The sequence below is a fragment of the Mastigoproctus giganteus genome, chromosome 14 (assembly GCF_048544385.1).
Source record: "Mastigoproctus giganteus isolate SK-2022 chromosome 14, ASM4854438v1, whole genome shotgun sequence".
Classification (NCBI taxonomy): domain Eukaryota; kingdom Metazoa; phylum Arthropoda; class Arachnida; order Uropygi; family Thelyphonidae; genus Mastigoproctus; species Mastigoproctus giganteus.
Window position 1 is genome coordinate 90,041,316 of NC_143588.1, and position 21,529 is coordinate 90,062,844.

At 37.0% G+C, this 21,529-nt stretch overlaps 1 protein-coding gene across 2 annotated transcripts in view; it reads left to right on the forward strand.

Annotated features, from left to right (window-relative positions):
* Positions 1 to 21,529, forward strand: part of BHD (folliculin) — a 122,795-nt gene that overhangs the window by 100,735 nt on the left and 531 nt on the right. For both annotated transcript variants that reach the window (XM_090389316.1, XM_090389317.1), the window contains exons 8-10: positions 3,571 to 3,805; positions 14,263 to 14,365; positions 18,537 to 18,639. In XM_090389316.1, coding sequence (XP_090245442.1) covers positions 3,571 to 3,805; positions 14,263 to 14,365; positions 18,537 to 18,639 — 441 coding nt within the window. The remainder of the gene's footprint in view (positions 1 to 3,570; positions 3,806 to 14,262; positions 14,366 to 18,536; positions 18,640 to 21,529) is intronic.

Here is a 21,529-nt window from a genome sequence, read left to right on the forward strand (position 1 = left end):
TTTCTCCTCCACTTTACTCTCAGTTATTACAAGATTCTCTAGCTTACTGCCAGAGTTGAATACACCTCTGGCATTCCCCTCGCTGAATAACTCCTCATGTGTGAATGTCGATGCAAAATATTCATTTAGTTTGTTAGCTACCCGAGCAGGATCATCAACAGTTGACCCATCGATATCAAGTGGACCAATCTGATTCATCCCCTTCCTTCTAGAGTTTACATAAGTAAAGAACTCTTTGCTGTTTTTCTTCGCATCCTTTGCCAAGGATTTCTCGTAATCTGCCTTTGCCTGCCTAACCTCCTTTGTAACTTGGTTACAGATCAACTTGTACCTATCATAGGCTTCTGTGTCACGTGTTAATTTGTATGTATCCCAATTCACAAGGGAGGATCAAAGGCTGACACAAGTAATTATAGACCTGTGAGTTTAACTTCTGTTCCCGGAAAATTAATGGAGGCACTGGTTAAAGAAGCACTGCAGGATCATCTAGACAAGACTTCAGTTATAGCTCGGACACAGCATGGTTTTGTTAAGGGGAAGTCTTGCCTGACCAATTTGATTGGATACTATGATGCAGTCACAAAAGAACTGGATGCAGGGAATAACTTTGATATTATATACTTGGATCTTAGAAAGGCTTTTGATACTGTTGCACATGGAAGACTGCTGCACAAATTGGAGCAGTGTGGCATTGGAGGCAAATGGCTGCTATGGATAAAGGGGTGGTTGATGGGGTGAAGACAGAGAGTGGTAATCAATGGACACTGCTCATCGTGGACTAATGTTATTAGTGGAGTCCCTCAGGGTTCAGTACTGGGTCCTTTATTGTTTTCTGTATTTATAAATGATATTGATGATGGTATATCAAGCTTAATGTCCAAGTTTGCAGACGATACGAAGGTTGGCAGGGTTGTCAAGGACACTACTGACACTATGCTGCTGTAACAGGATCTGGAAAGGTTGAGCAGATGGGCTGAGAGCTGGCAAATGAAGTTTAACATTGACAAATGTAAAGTACTACATATGGGAAACAGCAACCCCAGAGCAACGTATCAACTCTGTGGTACTACACTCACAGTGGTAGAGAATGAAAGGGACCTGGGGGTGGTTGTGCAGGCAGATATGAAGTTCTCTTAGCAGTGCAGACGGGCTGCAAGAGTAGCTCATGGTGTATTGTCAATGATATATAGAAATTTTTCTAGCAGGGATAAGGAGGTGATTATTCCCTTGTATAAGGCAATGGTCAGGAAAATTGAGTACTGTATACAGGTCTGGAGGCCTCATTTCAAGAAGGATGTAGAGCTGCTGGAACGAGTACAGAGAAGGGCAACAAGATTAGTGAATGGAACAAAGGGGTGCTCTTACGAAGAAAGGCTTAAGTTTTGCGAATTACAGTGTCTGGAGACTAGGCACCAGCGAGGTGATCTGATAGAGGTGTACAAAGCCTTGAATGGTTTGAGCATGCTCAATGCTGATGAAATTCTTCCTCTTTCTCAGAATAATCATCTGAGAGGGCGTAAATTCAAATTGAGGAAAGAGGATAGATGTGCGGAAATTTGCCTTTAGCCAGCGGGTGGTTGGTAGGTGGAACAGACTTCCATCCCTTGTCGTGGAAGTTGATAGCCTAAATAAGTTTAAAGCTCAGCTGGACAGGTATTTCGAACGAACAGAGGGGTGAAGTGGAAGTGGTTATTTTTTATTTATTTATTTTACTTTATTTTTTTTTTTTTTTTGGCTGATGCTGCATAAGCTTGCTTTCTTGCATCAAATGCCTCTACTAATGCTAATGCTAAACAGTTACATTCATTTTGTTTATTTATGATCCAGATGCTGTGGCCTCATTTTTCTTTGAGAGGACTGAATTTCACTTGTTTTATTTGTTTTTCTTTTTCTTCATAAAGTTCTTTGTAACAGGAAATTGCATTGAAAGCAATAAAACCATTCATGACTAGCATTAACTTCTTCATTTGCACTTTCACAAAATTCGTGCCACACACACACACACACACACACACACACACACACACACACACACACGTAAACTGAGTGCCTGGTCCATGAGTCCTTGTATGAATCAACAACATATGCTCATACTAATGAGCATATGTTGTTGATTCATATCCTCAATCCAGGTGGCTAAAAATTTTCCGTTCTTTCAATAATGCTGCTTCTTGTTACTTTGGTAGCACTCATGGAAGTAACATTTTGTGCAACACTTCTAAATATTGCTGCTTTTTTTTTTTTTTGCAAACAGATCTCAGCAGAGTTGGCATCACATGGATAAATCTCATGCAATGTCCACTGGCTTCAAACCTGTGAATAATATTCAACTATTGCTCCAACCAAGTTTGTTTTTAGCCTTTTTTTAATACAGAATTATCAGTTGCTGTTGCAGGCCATTTAGATACTATAATTAATCAGGGTATAGTTTCCACATATAAACTTCATTAGAAAACTGTTAATTTCATTAATAATAGTAAGATAGTAAGAAGTGTATTAAAACATCTGTAGGTATTTTTAGCTTTTTTTTTAAAATTATACCTGAAAATATTTAAATAACTGAAATTTATAAGAAAATTTGAGAAATTCTCAATAAATACACAAAGCAAATTGATTTAACAGCACAGCAGTGTGACCTGGTGTGAGCTATCATAGACCATGGTGTGTGTGTGTGTGTGTGTGTGTGTGTGTGTGTGTGTGTGTGTGTGTGTGTGTGTGTGTGTGTGTGTGTGTGTGTGACAGAAAAATGGCAATGAAATAATGAACAGTGAGGACTCATTTACTCTTTCCTGTACCCAGTAATGAGTCAATTCAAAAATGGCACATGAAGTTATGGGCATGCAGTGAAATGCAAATGGTATCAAAGGTTATTTATCTAATCTCTATGGTGGTCTGATGATAACATGTATAGAATATTCACTTTAAGTTTTCATACATTTAATTTGAAACATTTAAGTTTAAATGTTAACCAGATCTCTAAGATTGGCTGGTGATAGCATGTGTGGAATCTACATTTTAATAAGTTTTTTTTTTTCCCAGAAAGTGGTGGTGAATGATGAAATGGATCAGATTAAGTTTCTTGGAAAGTTCAACACTTATAACAGATTCTTAAAGTGTGGATATCATAAGCTGACCTGGTCAATAAACTGAACTTCTGGAATGATCATTAGCAATTCCTCACATTTAAAACCTTCTCGCCTTACACATTTTGAATGTTTTCATAACTACAGTCATGTTATTCCTTTTCCAAATTCATTAAAAAACATATTCCAAATATGTTTTTTGATCCCTCCATCTTTTTTTTTTATATCTGGGAAAAAAAAAAAAAAAAACCACAGTTAACACATTAATACTTAAAAATAGACTGATTAACATCTATACAAATTATCATAGTAATATTCCTTGTGATTTATATATAAATAAAATGCTTTTGACATTAAGAAAAGCGATAGTACTTATGGAATGACTTGATATTATAACTTTCCAAAAAATATGTAAACAACCAACTGATTTCAAGAGACCTGGTGTGCATTGTTCACACCTTTAAAGAATTTTTTATACATATTTCAGGACCTCCTTCCTCGTGGCTGCTACCATCCCATTTTTTATTCACCAACATATGAAGATTCATGGAAGTGCAATTTTTTGGGTCTTTCCCCTACTACTGCAGTACCTGAACATGTGTTATCTTCAAATCTTCATATCTGTCTGAATATTACAGAAAAAAAAGAAGTTGATAAAGAAAATATAGAAAAACCTACCTATAACTTCTCTCTTCATACTGTTGCAGCACTACCAGAAAAAAGTAAGCGTGTCATTTTAAATTTTCTTTTTTTACATTAATATCATAGTTTTTCTGTAATTTAGAGTTAATTCAAGAATATGTGTTTTGGAAAATAAGCTACGGTAATGTACACTATACTTTCAAAGTATATGGATACCAATATTTCCTGAATATCAATTTCTAGTAAAGTGGTTGTAACTTTTGGCTTTAATGACTGCTGTGATCCTTCTGGAAATACTTTCAACCAATTTCCAATAATAAATGGAATGACACCTAAGTTATGTCAAGGTTGCACTGTATTAACAGTGCAGCTTTGAGATAATGCAGGGACTAGCAGAAAAAATAAAAATGTCAAGGGGGATAACAGAAAGAATAAAAATACATTTCTCTATACTTTTAAAGAAAAAAAAAAAAAAGCTCTGTTTTACTCTAACAGATATCAAACAAACAAACAATGCCGTGTATCAGTTCACACATACTTTGTGTTATGCTTTTAGCCATTTTTGCTATAATAAATGTGATTTCATGATCTAAAGTAGTAATTCCCAATTGGTGTGCTGCAAGATTGGAAGGGGATTCCACCAAGTTCAGTGGCAGTTGCTCTAAAGTGTGACTCAAGTGACAAGAATCACTGGTCTAAAAGATGTAATGTCTCATTTTTTACAAAAATTGTAAAAAATGTATAACTAAATACACTGTAAGTTACCGCATTAGTTAGTTACAGTATATTTAGTTATACAGTAATTTTACACATGGGAAACTCACAAAAGTAAGCACTTGTCTTTTAGAGAGAAAAGGCTAGTGCTTACTTTTGTGAGTTTCCCATGCATCATTAGCATTTCACTGATGTATTTTTTATTCCATCTCTGGTGCAAGGGAGAAATTGTGAATTTTCAGGAATCACTTATTTCACAAATTTTGTTAGTTTTTTTTTTTTCTGTCACATACCATTTTTGCACAAATCACTTAAGTTGATGTTGTGAGTTGCATTATTGAATGTGTTATGTTAGTAGTAAATGCTGGGAATTACTAGTTCTTGTTCTCTTGTATCTGTACCATTTTTCTCATGGTTTAGACACAGAACAAGAACTACTCCCCTACTTTTCTGAGGATAATTCTATGTTTTTTTTTTTTTTTTTTGCAGTAATATATATGACTTAATGGACTATTTAGGAATTAGTTACAATCTTACGCATTGGATACTTTTTGACTTATCAAGGAGTCTCAAAGATGTGCTGTGCCACAATGGAAATAAATATGGGTCAATTCCAGTAGATCACTTATGCATTTGAAAGAAACATATGAGAACTTCAACAAGTTGTTGACAAATGCTAAGTATGAAGAATATGGTTGGTTGGTGACTTTAAAGTGATAGGCATATTACATAGATAGCAATCTGGCTACACAAAAATGCCTTGCTTTTATGTGTGAATGGGACAGTCGGGCACTGGGATGTCAAGGTCTGGCCAAAGGGGGACAGTTTGTTGCCTGGATCCAAGAACATACTTCATAAATTGCTGGTACACCCCAAAACTGTCCTCCTTTCACCCTTGCACATCAGACTGGATTTGATAAAACAGTCTGTGAAAGCTTTACTTCAGGAAGATCCCTGCTTCAACTACTTCTGTACTAAATTCCCATCAATAACTCAAAAGAAGCTACAACAAGTTTGTTGAACTTCCAATTTGCAACCTGATGAGGGGCTGAAATTTCGAGGGAATTATGAATAAAAGAGAAAAACAGGCATGGATTTTTCAGATCTGTTGTTGAGAACTTCTTAGGGAACAATAAGGATCCAGACTACAAGAATTAAGTTGAAAATATGTTGGCAAACTTCAAGAAGCTGGGCTGCAACATGAGTGTCAAGTTCATTTTTTACACTCCCACATCGACTACTTCCCAGAAAATCTAGGAAGCAATAGTGAAGAATAGGATGAGAGGTTTCAGCAGGACATTAAAGACATAGAGATGAGGTACCAGGGGAGATGGAATGTCAACATCATGGCTGACTATTGCTGGACACTGAAGAGGGACTGTAAAGTAGGAGTTGCAAGAAAATCAAAAACGAAAATTTGACCCATCATAGATCAGTTTTTAAAATGAGAGGTTTAGTGGACTGCCCTTTTTAATAGTGTTTTCAACATACATTTAAATATAAAGTCTGGTAAAAGTAGCATTTTGTTATAATTTCAGTATACAAATTCTGCCAAAATTAATAAAAATTTGTGAAAAATCAAATTTTCTTTCATGATTTTTGAAGAAACCTGATATGATGGAAACAAATGGAAGGCATTTTTGAAATAAGCATTAGAAAATAATTCAAATTCAGAAACTTTTCTGAGAAAACATCAGTGAATTTTTTTCAAAATGCAGAGTAGAGTAATTCATATTCATAAAAATTTACTTGGTAACTAAATATAGGCCACAGAAGAGAATGCAGTAGCCTGGTCTGGTTTCCAAGACTATGTGTAATAAATTGAATTTGTTTAAGAATATTCATTCATTTTCCTCTCACCCCTTACAGGATATGTCCCATACTTTGGAAGTCACTGGTTTCTGTCATGAAATTAGTGTTTTGCTACGAACTGCACTATACAGTATCTTGATTACATCCATGTTATATCTGAAAACAATGGTATATCAAGGTTGCACTATATATTGTTCTTCCATTGATGCATTTTTAAAATACACAGAAGCATATGGGCATTTCTGGATCCCAGTAATACTGCAATATTATATTCCTTTTGGTCTAGGTTGTGAGGTTATCACCCTGTGCTATGACAGCTTTCTGTTCGGTTACCAAATCTTTTAGTTCCTGATTCAGTGGGTCTGTCATTAAACACTATTCTACTTTTATGGATTTTACATTTTTTTGGCTCATAAGGGATAAGTAAGTGATTATTCCTTTGTACAAGGCTATAGTTAGGCTGCATCTTGAGTATTGTATACAGGTCTGGCAACCTCACTTTAGGAAGGATGTAGATCTGCTGGAGTGGGTGCAGAGAAGGGCAACCAAATGCATGATGGGAAAAAAAAAGGTGCTTTATCTAGAAAGGCTTCAGTTCTGCAAATTGCAGCTTCTGGAGACTAGACACCTGCGGGGTGACCTGATTGAGATGTTTAAGGTCTTGAATGTGAATGGCATCCTTCCTCTTGCTGAGACTATGCATATGGGGGGGGGGGCATAAATTTAAGGTGAAGAATGGTTGCAGGATAGTTGTATGGAAATGGATGGTTTGAATAAATTCAAGGAAGAACTAGACAAATTCTTGGAGGGTATGGATGGGAGAAGTGTGTAATTTTTTTTTTTTTTTTTTTTTGCTGAAGAACTTGCATAATTTTCCACTAGAAAATATATAACTATATACAGAGTCAAGTTATTACAATGTGATGGGCAGTCATGCTAAAGCTAATACTAATAAGGTGCATGTGTACTTGAAAACTTGCTCAATCTTTATTTACTCTTTTTTTTTTTTTTTTTTTTACATATAGTAACTCCCTCAACAAATACAGTGACTTCTTAATTTAAGTGAGGGTTACATTCCAGAACATCTTGCACAATTTAAATTCATGCTTAATGTAAATAATCTTTTGATTATTTATATTATGCGAAAAATGTGATAATAGACCTATGAGAGTAACTCTTGCATCTAGCTAAGTTACCCCTACCAGTACATACCATTCATTTTCTTTAGTTGGAAGACTGGGCACTGTAAAGAAAATGATGAGCAACCAAAGTTCTAGCATAACTTTACATTGCACTTCAGAGCTCTGTTCAGAATTAGGGTCTTCATCAGCCAACAGATTTAGCCTTATTCCTTTCGCTGTCAGACTGTTTTTTAACCTCTGGGCTTTTGCTCACTGCTGCCTCCTCCTCTTGAATGTGATGCTGCTCCAGTGCAAATAGATCTTCATTTGACAATTCTTGATGATCAAATCAATTAAATCATTGACACTTCAGTGAACCCTGTCTTTTTAGCAAGTTTCATGCATTTGTCTTTAGTTTGTGCATAATCTTCATCGGTATCAGAGCATTTGAAAGAGTTGCTAAGGTCTGGACAAAACTTATGCCACAAACTTTGAAAAGGCATGTACGACTTGTTGTAACCTTTAAGTGCATGAGGGTTTTGATAGTGGTAAATGCACACAGGTTTTAGTTTATGACCCTCCATATTAGCACAAAACAGAAGTGTTAACCAATCTTTTGCCACCTTAAAGCCAAGCGCATTCTTTCCAGCAATGGAAATATAAATGCAATCAGGCTTTTTTTTTTTTTTCAGTATATAAATCTATTTCATCTAAGTTGAATATTTGTTTGCACATGTACTCCCCTTCCTCTATGATCGCCTTCAGTTTTGCAGGGAATGCATCTGCAGCATTTTTATCAGCTGATACAGCTTCTCCACGAGTTTTTACATTATGAAAACCATACCATTGATGAAAATTTGCAAACCATCCTGAACTTTGCTGAAAAGGCCATAACTTCTCCATCCACGTGTTCTTTTAAATCATAAAGGCTACGAGCTTTCTCTTGCACTTGCACTAGGCTAATGTTAACCTGTTTTTTTTATTTTGGTCATTCATCCATGTAGCAAGCATTTTTTCCATGCTTTCCATAAAACTTGGGCTCTTCTGTAGCCAGGTGGGAAGGAGCAGTAGTGCGTAGCACATGCTTCTTGATTAAACCGGGGTTCGAGCCCATCACCACCAAATATGGAGGATGCGGAAAAGTCAGGGAATGACCACCGCATATCCCGGAGCAATATGGCCTTAGTTGCTAATGCTCCTAAAAAAAAACCAAAAAAAAAAAAAAAACAAAAACCAAAACCATAAAACTTGACTGAGCATACGACAACTTTTGTGCAGTTAAGGGCACACCATTCTTAATAATTTCTTTAATTTTATCAGCACCGTCTGGAATAGTATGTAATGTACTCTCACTCAGGCTTAGAGCATGTTTAATGCATGCCATGCTTTCATCTCATTTGTAATGATTAAGCACTTCCAGTTTCATTTCAAGCGAAAGATTTCCTTGAGCGCTTGATCATCACTTCCACTAGAACTATGAGGACGCTTACTAGCCATAAGGGTAATAATAAAAACAATATAAGTAGAAAGGAAAAAAAAATTATACACTTCAATAGATGACCAATCAACAATCTTCAGCAAAACAAAATGAAAAAATGGTGGGCTATCACGCTGGCCTCTCATGGCGCTTTCTGTAAATATGGTTGCCGTGTGTTATTTTAAATTCACATAATTTAAACACGTAAATTAAGAAGTATTTTCTAACATCCCCACACTCAACCAATCCATGTTTGTAGAGTCACCTTGAATCCTTTTACACAAAATAAATAGATAAAATAATATATATATATATATATGCTTTTTCTGAATTCTTCATTTTTAAGTGACCAGAGTTTCCTTTGGTTTCCCAAACCTTTTACTTAGTTTATTTTCTTAATTTCTAGGTTCTGTGTGATACACCAAATTGTCATATAACAAACTGTCTTACACCAGGTTGGATGTGATGCTTTTTCACATTTATTGGGAATGCTGAAAATGACAAAACTGTGTGAGTGAAAAACTTTTTTTTTTCCCCAACCAACAAAAACATGCTTGACATGCTGCCCCCCCCCCCCCCCCACCTTATTCACTTGATTTGGCACCATGTGATTTCTGGCTATTCCATAATTAAATGGGACATAAAAGGAAAGGAAATGATTTGAATCATTTCAAGAAATCCAATTAAACACATTGGTAATTCACAAAAGATTTCCAAATATGAATTCCAAAATTGTAGCTTGAGTTTCAATGGTTTTATTACAAAGGAAAATGGCACCATTGTATCCACCTCCATACAGATGTCTTAAGGATCAGCTCTCAGGAAGGAAGGAAATTTTTCCAAATGAAAATGTAGTTATTATGATAGGTGGTAAAGTATATCTTCAGTTTACAAAGTGGGGGAACAAAACATGAAGTGAGTAATTACAGGCCTGTTATCTTGACTTCCGTTCCAGGGTAAATAATGGAGTCACTGGTTAAAGAAGTAATGCAAGCCCATCTGCATATGACAGGAATGGAGTCATACTTGAGTCACAGCATGTAATTTGTTAAGGAGCGATCTCATCTGACCAATCTGATTGGATATTATGATGCAGTCACAAAGGAACTAGATACAAAAAATAATTAGGAAATCATATACTTAGCTTTCAAAAGAGCTTTTGACACTTCCACATAAAAGAATTCTGTACAAATTGGAGCGGTGTGACATTAGGAGCAAGTTACTGCCCCTAATGCCACACTGCTTTATCTGTAAATCTTTATCCAATGGATAAAGGCAGAGCTTGAATGAGAGAAGGCAAAGAGTGGTTATCAATGGGCACTGCCCTTCTTAGCCTGCTGTTATTAATGGAGTTCCCCAGGGTTCAGTGTTGGACCCATTGTTTTCAATATTTATTAATGATACTTAAGAAGGCATATCAAGTGTAATGTCTAAGTTTACACATGATACAAAGGTTGGCAGAGTGTTTGATGGTAGTAATCATGCAACTGCAAGATTACTGCACATTGCTGTAGCCTACCCACCACGAGGTGGTATCAAAAAGTTCATACCCTGACCTACATAAAACATCAGTAGGAAGGTGCTGTTTTTAATATTAGTTGTTTGCATATTCAGTAACTGACATGTGAAATTTCATTCCCATAGGTGATCATACACCAGAGGTGGAGCCAGGAATCTGAGGAAGGACGTTATGGTTGACAAAGTGAAGTATTGAGCAGTGATCAAGTTCCTGCATTTGCAGGGCAAGAAAGCTCAGGAAATTGACGAAAACATGAAAGCTGTGTGTGTGGGCAGAATTGTCCATCCTGTGACACTGTAAAAAAGTGGAAACGAGAGTTCCAGTGTAGTCATACAAGTGTCTTTGACGAGCCAAGAGAAGGAAGGCCATCAACATCCACAGACAGTGAGAAGGTTGCAAAGTTTGAGCAGCTGGTGCTGAGTGGCAGATATGGCAATTTATTTCATTGCAAATGCAGTGGGAATTAGTTATGGGTCTGCCCACAGCATTTTACATGACCATCTGCATATGTCTAAGGTCTCTGCAAAATGGATTCCAAGATTGCTGATGCCTTTGCAGAAGCAATGTTCTCACCAACTGTTGTTGGATTTGTGTTACTGCAGCGCCCACCCTATTCTCCTGACCTAGCACCATCAGACTTCTTGTTTCGAGAAATGAAGAAACCATCGTGTGGACACCGCTTTGATTTGTCTCAGGAAGTCATCAATGAAATGGAATCGTGGTTTCAGGCAAAAAGTGTGGACTTCTATGATTAAGGCATTAAACAACTGATCCAGACTCAGATGCATTTAGGGCAAACAACTGATCCATAGATGGGAGAAATGTGTTACTATATATGGAGAGTACCTAGAAAAGGATTAAAGTTCCTGTGAAGTTTCACCTTTCTATGTAAGGGTACAAACTTTTTAATACCTCCTTGTATTACTCAGTAGGTATGCTGCTGTAACAAGATCTAGAAAAATTATACACATGGGCTGAGAAGTGGAAATTGAAGTTTTAACACTGATAAATACAAGGTACTGCACATGGATAGCAGTAATCCAGAATAACATACCAACTCTGTGTTATTCTGAGATTACTACCAACTCTGTAAGTACCACACTCAAGGTAGTAGAGAACAAAAAAGACCTTGGGGTAATTGTGCAGTCAGATATGAAGTTCTCTGAGCAGTACAGACAGCTACCAGGACAGCTCGTAGGAGTTTTGCCAGCAGGGTCAAGGAAGTGATTATCTTGTTGTATGAGCAATGGTTAGGCCACATCTTGAATACTGCATACAGATCTGGAAGCCTCATTTTGGGAAGAATGTGGATCTGTTGGTATGGGTGCACAGACAGGCAACAAGATTAGTAAAAGAAACAAAAGGTGTTCTTACCAAGAAAGGCTTCATTTCTGCAAATTGTAGTATTTGGAGACTAGGTACCTGCAAGTGAGATGTTTAAGGCTTTATGAGTGAGATGTTTAAGGCTTTGAATGGATTGAGTAATCTAAAATGCTGATGGCATCTTACCTCTTGCTGAGGAAACACACAAGAGGCATAATTTAAATTGAGGATGGAAGGTTGCAGAATAGATGAGTGGAAATTGGCCTTCAGCCAGCAGGTAATTAATTGTTGGACCCAACTTCCATCTAGTGTTGTGGAAGTAGATATTTTGAATAAATTAAAGGAAAAACCAGACAAATTATGGGTATTAGTAGTGACATTTTCCAAAAGTATCTCACTGCCCAAAACGATTACAGTGAAATATCCTTAAACAGGTGTGTCCCATAACTGATGTAGCCATGTCAGGCTTGTAATTTTTAAAACTTTTACACACAATGGAACCAAAATATTAGTCTATTGGGAAAAATCCATATAATCAGCTTTAAAAAATTTAAATTTAGAAGAAAATTTAGAAAACTCATAATCATTAAAATAATCATTGCCAAAAGTGAAAGTATAAATTGAAAAACATGTTTATCAATTGTAAACACTTTTAGTGTATTATACTCAATAAATAAAGCCAATTGAGGAATAGTTTCATGTTACAGAAATTTTCTTTTTTTTGCTGGAAGACTCCATTTCTTGATTGTATGTGAATTGTGATAAGTAATTTCTAATGCATGTATGTGTGTGTGCGAGATAGGAGATCAAGCAAGGAAGCATGTTTTCTCTTCTCTTTTTCATAATTTTTTTTGTTTAAATTTCGAAAAGTTCAAAATTTTTAGAACACCTTTAGAAATTTATACAAATAAATAAAATAAATGCTTGAGGAATATGCTTTTCATTGATATTTTTCTCTGAAAGTTGTGTAGAATTATTATTAGCAGCTGAACAAAAATGCTCTCATCTATGGTATCTAATTACCAAGGTGTGTAACCATGTACAATATTTGAAGGCTTTTCTTATATGGGTGCCTTTTGTGCCAATTGCACATGTATCACTCATTTTTGGTACACTGGTATCACATCCAGCAGTGCCTCCATAGCCAGGTGGGCAGGAGCAGCAGTGCATAGCACACGTTTCTTGATTAGACCGGGTTTCAAGCCCATGACCACCAAATACGGAGGATGCGGGAAGGTCAGCGAATAACCACCGCATATCCCCGGAGCAATATGGCCTTAGTTGCTAATGCTCCTAAAAACCAAATAACAACAACAACATCACATCCAGCAGTTAATATAGGGAATAGCACATTGAGTGGACAGAAATCATGGGATACCTACCTAGTAATGTGTGGGCCCACCTTTTGCCCAGATAAGGGCAGTCATGCAGCGAGGCATTGAGTCCACTAGTTCACGAAGCATTCCACAGCTATTTCCATCCATTCTTGCACTGCTGTCCATAATTCCGTTGCATTCCTGAGTGGAGGATCCAAAGCTCGAACAGACCTTTCCACAGCATCCCAAAGATGCTCCACAGGGTTCATGTCTGATGAACGGGGTGTTAAAATCTATGGAATGCACTTCGACAAACCACGTTCTGGTCACCACGGCTCTGTGGGGACTCTCTCCTGCTGAGAGAGTCCATTTTCCTGTTGGTGCATGATGACCATGAAGGGATGCAGATGGATGGATGTATAACCTGGACCATTCGGAGATGCATCTTGATGTACCAGAGGTCCCAACGTGTACCAGTTGAACACTTCCCAGACTATTACCGACCGTCCACCTGCCTGAACAGTTCCTTGTTGACATGACGGGTGCATAGCTTCGTGCAGTTTCCGCCAGATACGCACCCACCCGTCTGCTTGAAATAACTGGAAACGGGACTCATCGAACCAGGAGACTTGTCTCCAGTCATCCAAGGTCCAGTGCCGATGTTCTTTCGCCCAGTTGAGGCGTGGAGTCCTGTGTTGTGGTCTTAGCAATGGGACTCTGGTGGATCTGCACCTCCCATAACCTATTGCGGCTAATGATTGCCTGATGGTCTTGGTGGAAACGTTTCTGGCACCTCCCTCGTTGAAGTTGGCGGTGATTTGTGCCATTTTCGCTCTCCAGTTGGCTGAAACAATGCAAGACAGACTTCAATGGCCACGTTCATCCACCGCCTTTCTCCACCCGCAGCCCTGTCCAAAATCAGATGTTATTCCGGAAATGGAGTATTCCCGATACACTCTTGATACTGTCAAACGGGGATAATGCAATTTCTGTACCACCTCCGCAGTGACACATGCGTTAGGCACCCACTATCATCCCCCTTTCAAAGTCAGTCAACTCACATTTATTCACACTGACATCGAATTACTGTCTACACGAATGCAGTGTACCTATATACCTGCCAAGCAGTGGGTTCATCCACTAGCGAGAGGGGTGACAGCATCGTGTTGCCCAGGAACCAGACATCCCATGAATTCTGTCCTTTCAGTGTAACGTAATTACATAAACTATTATTATTTTATTATTACTATTACAGTGCCTCAAGTGCTGTGCGAAATGGAAAGAGCTATTGGAGATCTTTCATTTTCACCTTCAGCTTTGGACAGTTTTCTCTTTACTTTGAAGGAAATTTGGATGAAGTAAGTTATTTACAAGTTATTACAATTTTTTTACAAATTTTAGTATTAATATTAGTAGCAGCCATACAGTGGAAGGAACCCACAGGCTTTTGCTGTACTAGCCAAAAAAATAATAATAATAATAATAAATAAAACAAAAATAATAATAATGTAAAGGAAGTTATAAAAAAATAGACTAATTGTGTAGTCCCCTCCTGAGATCAGTATCTATCCAGTTGACCTGCGAATATCATCAAAGTGTTAGGCTCAACTACACATGGAGGTAACTTATTCCAGTAATCAACAACTTGCTAACTAAAAGAAAACATCCTACAGTTCAGCCTAAACGTCTTTTCCCATAATTTGAATTTATGTTCCTAGTTCTGGACTCCTTTAAAACAGTGAAAATTTCACCTTCATTTTATTATCCCCTCTGAGAGCTTTATATGAACCTCAATCAGGTCTCCTCTAAGGTGCTGACTGCCAAGTTCTGTATCCCATGTCTTTCCTTATATAGTTGCCCCTTTTACAGATCTCACCATGTGGGTAGCCCATCTTTTGACCCTCAAAAGGGATTTTTTTAGATGTGGTTTCCATGGACACAATGTTCCAATTGCTTTATAAAATGGAATTGACCACCCTACCTCTACCACATTGTTTACAATATAAGCTATTGTTTGATAAATCATCAATGGGATACCTGTTTACAGTGTCCAAAGAATTTCATATGTGCATATATCAAAACTACCAGATCCCTTTCTTCTGCTCTTTTTTTTTTTTTATTCAACTCCACCAAGTATATAAATTATTTTGGGGTTGCTATTGTATTATATTGTACTGTACCTTGCATTTTGCTGTATGAAAACAGCTGCCACTTTTCTTACCATCCTTGAAGCCTTTTTCAGGTCATCCCAAAGGAGTGCTGCTTGGCACTGATCATTAACGATTCTCCCAATCTTTGCAGAATCTGTAAATTTTGACACCACACACTGCTCTTTTGATATTTATGAAATATCAGAAGAATTAATCACAACCATCTGTCTCTTCCCTGCAACTACCCTATAATCCACCTTAGAATCTTGCCCATAATCCCAACGTGTTCCAGCTTATACCATAACCTCTTGTGAGGGACTAAGTCAAATGTCTTGCTAACCAAATATGTCAAAATTATTCCCTGCCTGCAGCTGATGAGTAAATGTGTCAAAATAGCCAACTAGCTTAGTTAAACATGATTTTCTTTTAACAAAACCATGTTGTTTGTGTTTCAGAATGCTATTTTTATCTAAATAGAAATGGCATTTTGAATTGCACTCTGAATTATCAGAATTATATTCTGAATTATCTGACCCCTGAATTGCACTCTTAATCACTGCATCCAAGATTTTCCCTATCACTGAAGTCAGACTAATTGGTCTGTTACCAACTTCACTCTTATAACTATGTATTGGTGATAAATTGGCACTTCTCCAATCAAAAGGAATCTCTCCTGAGTCCAGTAATACTTAAACTCAATCAATGGTTTAATGCACTCTGGCCACCTCCCTCAAAATTACTAGGTATATGGCATCAACTTCTTATTTGCCTTTAGGCTCAAAAGTTTTTCTAATACACAGTTTTCTGTAATTTTTAATTACAGAAAATTTCACTGCTAATTTCATTGCTAATTTCACCTGTCTCAGCTTCACTTGCACAGCCTCTCCTCTCTTCTCCATGAAGGATCTTTCATCAGTTAAGATCAGTGCGATGCACCCATTCAATTTATCAGCCACATCAGTTGGGTTACTTAAGGCTTTACCACACTACAAAGCGCATTATAGCCTCAGTCGCTAATGTGCCAATAAAACCCAAGCATCACATTACAAAAGGGTCTGATCTGATTTTTCTTCTTCTTTGTATTCACCTACATGAAAAACTTCTTGTTCCCATTCTTTGCTATCTTTGCCTGTGCTTTCTCATACTGAGCCTTTCCCACCCTAAACTTTTTCTGTGGTGGTAAAGGTAAACTGCAGCCATTATCAATCCACTGCAGGATGGAAGCCATCCTCAACAATTTATATTGTGGGAAATGGATCATAATCTACCACGGTGGCCCAGCGCATGTTGGCAGATTGACTGTATTTAGCAGTCAGGGATTTGAATCCCGGTCTGCTCAAAGAGCATGTGCTACTGCACTCTTGCAGGCTTTAGTACTTTTCATTACTTTCTTTCCTATACCATCTTACTCTACTCTATAAGACTGTCCATCTCTATATTGATCCTACTTGTGCTATATTTTCTTAATGGTATACTAGGGGGTTCTGTCCCCTGCGCTTCGCTTGCCAATCCCTGCACTTGCTGCGTTCCATCAACGCTTCTCCCTCGTCATAAATGTAGATTTGGCTGAATTGTGGAACGTCTTTAACGGACATTAAACTCATTCCTTTCACCATGGCACCTCCTCATATTCACATCATATAAGAACCGCCAGCACCTTAAAAGTCCATGTTTTCTTAATGGTATACTAGGTGGCTCCATCCCCTATTCGCTTCGCTTGCCAACCCCTGCACATTAAAAGAAGCAAAGGTGTAAAGATTGTTGTAGACTCTAACGTTTTCTCAGAAGTGTCTCCCTTTTTCTGTGTTGTCAAATTCTTTAAAGCGTCTGAATAGGTATCTGCCATCGGCAACATATTTTCCCTCTGTGAGAACATGAATGTGCAGCTCTTCCAAATTCACCGTGAAAAGATAATCCATTGCAATGTTGACATTCATCTACCATATCACCTAAATCGCAATATGATACTTCAGTAGTTTCTTTGTTATCAGGATCTTGTGATCTTACATTATGTCTGAGCTGTTGCTAACCGTTTGCTGAGTTTCGGCCTATTCTTCATCCATATTAACTACCAGCTTCCTGTCGTGTTAATTTTCCATTTTTCACTTGCTATGTCGTCATTGAACTTATTCTCTGATTAGTTCGTAACCTTTTGGCATGTTTCTCTCTATATTTCCATGCAGACTCCTGATGCCGTTGTTTTCTCAGAATTGGTGATTGCCAATCTAGGTTGCAGCACTGTGTTAATTACTACGTTAGCAAATTAAGTCATGGATTCCAGACACCTGTTGAAATGTACTGATCAATATCTAATCAAGAAATGACCTATGTAATTATTTACCTGTGCATTTGTAGTGATGTAATTGCTCTGGCCACTTGTACCACATGACTCACATCCCTCTTCTCCCATTGGCTACCCCACCACGCAGCATTCTCAAGGTCAAATAAATATCTCCAGGCGGAAAACTTTTTTAATATATAGAGAGATATACATATGCATTCTCTGATAATTGCTTTAAAAGTATTCCATAATTCTAAAATAAAACTTTTCTACTTTTGGCTGCTTCTTTTTGAGTAAATTTAGAACTTTTCCACAGCCCCATTAGTAGTTATAAGAAGTTCACCCAATATAATATTTTCACTGGGTCAAATAGTCTGTACTCTTATATCAGGGTATTTCATTGCAAACAGCACATGACCATGGTGCAAATGTTATTATAGTTTCATAAAGTACTGCAAGTGTCTCTTAAGCAAGTAGGTGTGGATTAAAAATTTGATTAGATGAATGGGAATGCTAAAAAACCCCAGGGCAAATGAGGCCATTTTTGACTATTTTTTGTTAATTTTTTTCTATTAATCAACAATGCTATGTGGACTCTAAACAGGAAATATTATTTTTGTGTTATTAGTGGTTATTAAAAAAAAATGAAATCCAAAGTGTTATTTTACACTGATTCCTTAGAAGGGATAACTGCTGTAAGTCAGAAACTATAACTGCTGCTATAAGTAAAACTCATAAAGAAGCAACTTAGTTTGCAAGTTGGCAACATCTCATATTGTGAAACCTTCACAATGAAGGATTACACCACATGAGATATTGTAGTAATGATACCACTTTGCAGTTGCTTCTTTATCAGATTCACTGCATATAGAAATGATGCTTTTTTTTCACTAACATATCTTTTAAAATGTCAGCCACGTACTACCAGGCTGAAGAAAACTTGAATGTTATAGATTTAATTAGAAGCAGTTACTTAAGAAGCGAAAAGACTTAATATTTTTCAACTTTAAGTAGAATCTAATATCAATGTAGAAAGCCAAAATAAAAGAGTTTAATAACTGCAAGTCTTTTTTACATTGGTTAAATTTTATTTTCTAGTAAGGTAAAGGTTTTGTTTGCCTTTTCACGTGGAGGTCAACGTTCTGTTGAAGAAACAACACAATTGCTGCAGGTCCTTGGAGCTCAGGATCAGGATAAACAGGTAAATCTTTTGGTGGTGTATATATATTACACATGCACACCTTTTAAATAAACTTTTAACATTTTTAAAGAAGCAAATTCTCGGTTACAATTATAAAAAAGACCTCATAAATAATGGAATTTCAGCACTCCTAATATTTCAAGACAATTTTGGCACCATTCGTGCTCAAGTATGTGTGCGTGCATGTAAAACAGTTTTGTTTTCTTTTATGTTATAGGGAATGGTGATTGGGCAGAATGGATCACTTGTTATTTGGCACCATTCGTGCTCAAGTATGTGTGCGTGCATGTAAAACAGTTTTGTTTTCTTTTATGTTATAGGGAATGGTGATTGGGCAGAATGGATCACTTGTTATTGATTCACTTCAAAATAAGTTATCATTCACTATACATTTGTATAGTGGCTGCAGCCAGTGAGTAATTTAACTGAATTACCGATTCAAATCATTAAATGTACAAGAGATTCAATACCATACCCAATATGTCCAAAGGAAGTGGCAAGTAACTGAACTTGTAAGTCAACAAATGAAATTATTGGGAAGTGGGAGCTTGTGGTGTGTGTTAGTCTAGGTATTAGGTAAATAATAGGCATACTACTGACTCACTCTGCAGACCAAGTAATGAACAATTTCTTTGATGTTTCTGAAACAATAAAATGAATTGATTAAAACATTTCATGGTGCATTCTACCTATTCATTCTGTATTCTGAAAGCCATTTGAAGCACATCTGTTAATGGCTCAGCTGTTTATTGTAATAACAGAATGGTCATTCAGTAATCCATTTCATACAGTTACTCTCATCACTACCACTAATCTCTGTATCCTTCTCTCAGTTATGGACTGTTCTTAAAGCCTTAAACTCAGAGCAGGCATACTGTTTATTGTATTCTTTGGAAACTATTTGGTATTCCCAAGGGCTAATCCATCCTTTGTTTTGAGTGGGGGGGAGATAGTAACCATATAAGAAAAAACATCAGAAAATATCTTCACAAATACAGTTTATTTTATTTTATAAATGAGAATAGTGCATAATTTGTTGTGGATCAGCTCTAGAGCATTCTTTGATCTGTTGATTGCCTATAATATTTTTTTTTTTAGATTTGAATCAAGAAATTCGATTGTGCTTCATTACTTGGTATGTAGACTGAGTGAGTCAGTAGTATACTTACTGTTTACCTAATACAGTGGATTCCAGTAATCTGGGCCACCGGTTAATCAGGCAGCCATTTATTTGGGACAAATCTTAAAAAACAGAACCCAATCGAGAAAATAGTCAGGGTTTACTTTGCTTAATTGGGAAAAAATGCTGTTTAATCGGGGCAGGAGACCGCAGCACTGGAGATTACCCTACGATTGTCTCCAACCGTACCATGTAGTTCATTCGGATTTCTGGAGGTCACAACCATAAAACAATAAAAACAATTAGCAGTCACCTGTTTATTGGGCTTTTCTGTTAGTGCATTCTATCATAAATGGATAGTAAACTCGATCTTATTGACAGCTGGAATTATGTGGGTTATTATGATAAAATGTGTTAACACTTCCATGGAATCTTCAGTCATATAAAAAAAATAATTTTCAGAATATTCTCTTCATTCCTATTTTTAAAGCTTTGTAACTCGTTACTCCGTTCCACACTTGTGCGTATTGTGTTACTTGCAATTTGTGTGTGCCGTGTTTTTTGTTATTGATTGCTTATCTTTTTACTGTTTTAAATTTTAACTTCCACCCACAAATGTCAGTGAACAGAAATGTTAACTAGTTTAGTTAGTATGTACATATTACAGTACGTATTAATTATTCCGATTATCACGTATATTCTTCCGAATTTCACGTATCATTTAATTTTTTAATTGGTAAGGTAATAAAGGGTAAATTTGTGCTTAATATATCTTTAATTTTATAGCCTGTGGATAATATTCCTCCTATTTTTGCTAATTAGAATCGCTGTTTAATAGAATTAAAATTCAATTCACAAACGTGATCACAATGACCGGCGCTTACTACACATCATATAGTGAATGAATGGTACTTTACTATGGTGAGTTCATCTTAACATGATTTGATTACAAGCATATGAGCTTATGCAGCATCACCCAACAAAAAAAAAAAAAAAAATTCACACAACCATTCCCCTCTAAATGTCTGTCCAGTTCCTCCTTAAATTTATTTAACCTATCAACTTCCATAACAACAGATCGAAGTTTGTTCCGGCAATTAACCACCCCCTGGCTAAAGGCAAATTTCTGCACATCTATTCTACAGCTGTCTTTCCTCAATTTGAATTTATATACCCCCTTAGATTCATAATCTGAACAAGTGGAAAAATCCCATCAGTGCTCAACCCATTCAAGCCGTATACACCTCAATCAGATCACCTTGCAGGTGCCTAGTCTCCAGCTGCTGCAATTTGCAGAACTTAAGCCTCTCTTGGTAAGAGGATCCCTTCATTCTCCTCACCAATCTTGTTGCCCTTCTCTGTGCACACTCAAGCAAATCTACATCCTTCCTAAAATGAGGCCTCCAGACCTGTATGCAGTACTCAAGGTGTGGCCTGACCATTCCCTTGTACAGAGGGACAATCACCTCCTTTTCCCTGCTAGTAAAATTCCTGTATATCATTGACAAAACCCCATGACCTGCTCTGGCAGCCTGTCTGCATTGCTGAGAAAACTTCATATCTGACTGCACAATTACTCCCAGGTCTTTTTTTTCCCTACCACCCTAAGTGTAGTACCACACAGTTGGTACGTTCCTCTGGGGGTTACTTCTACCCATATGCAGTACTTTGCATTTGTCAATGTTAAACTTGCGCTATTCATTAAGTACAGAAATTTTGAATACTGTACCACTGCTCTTTCATGCTGAAGCCATGAATTTTTTAAATGTC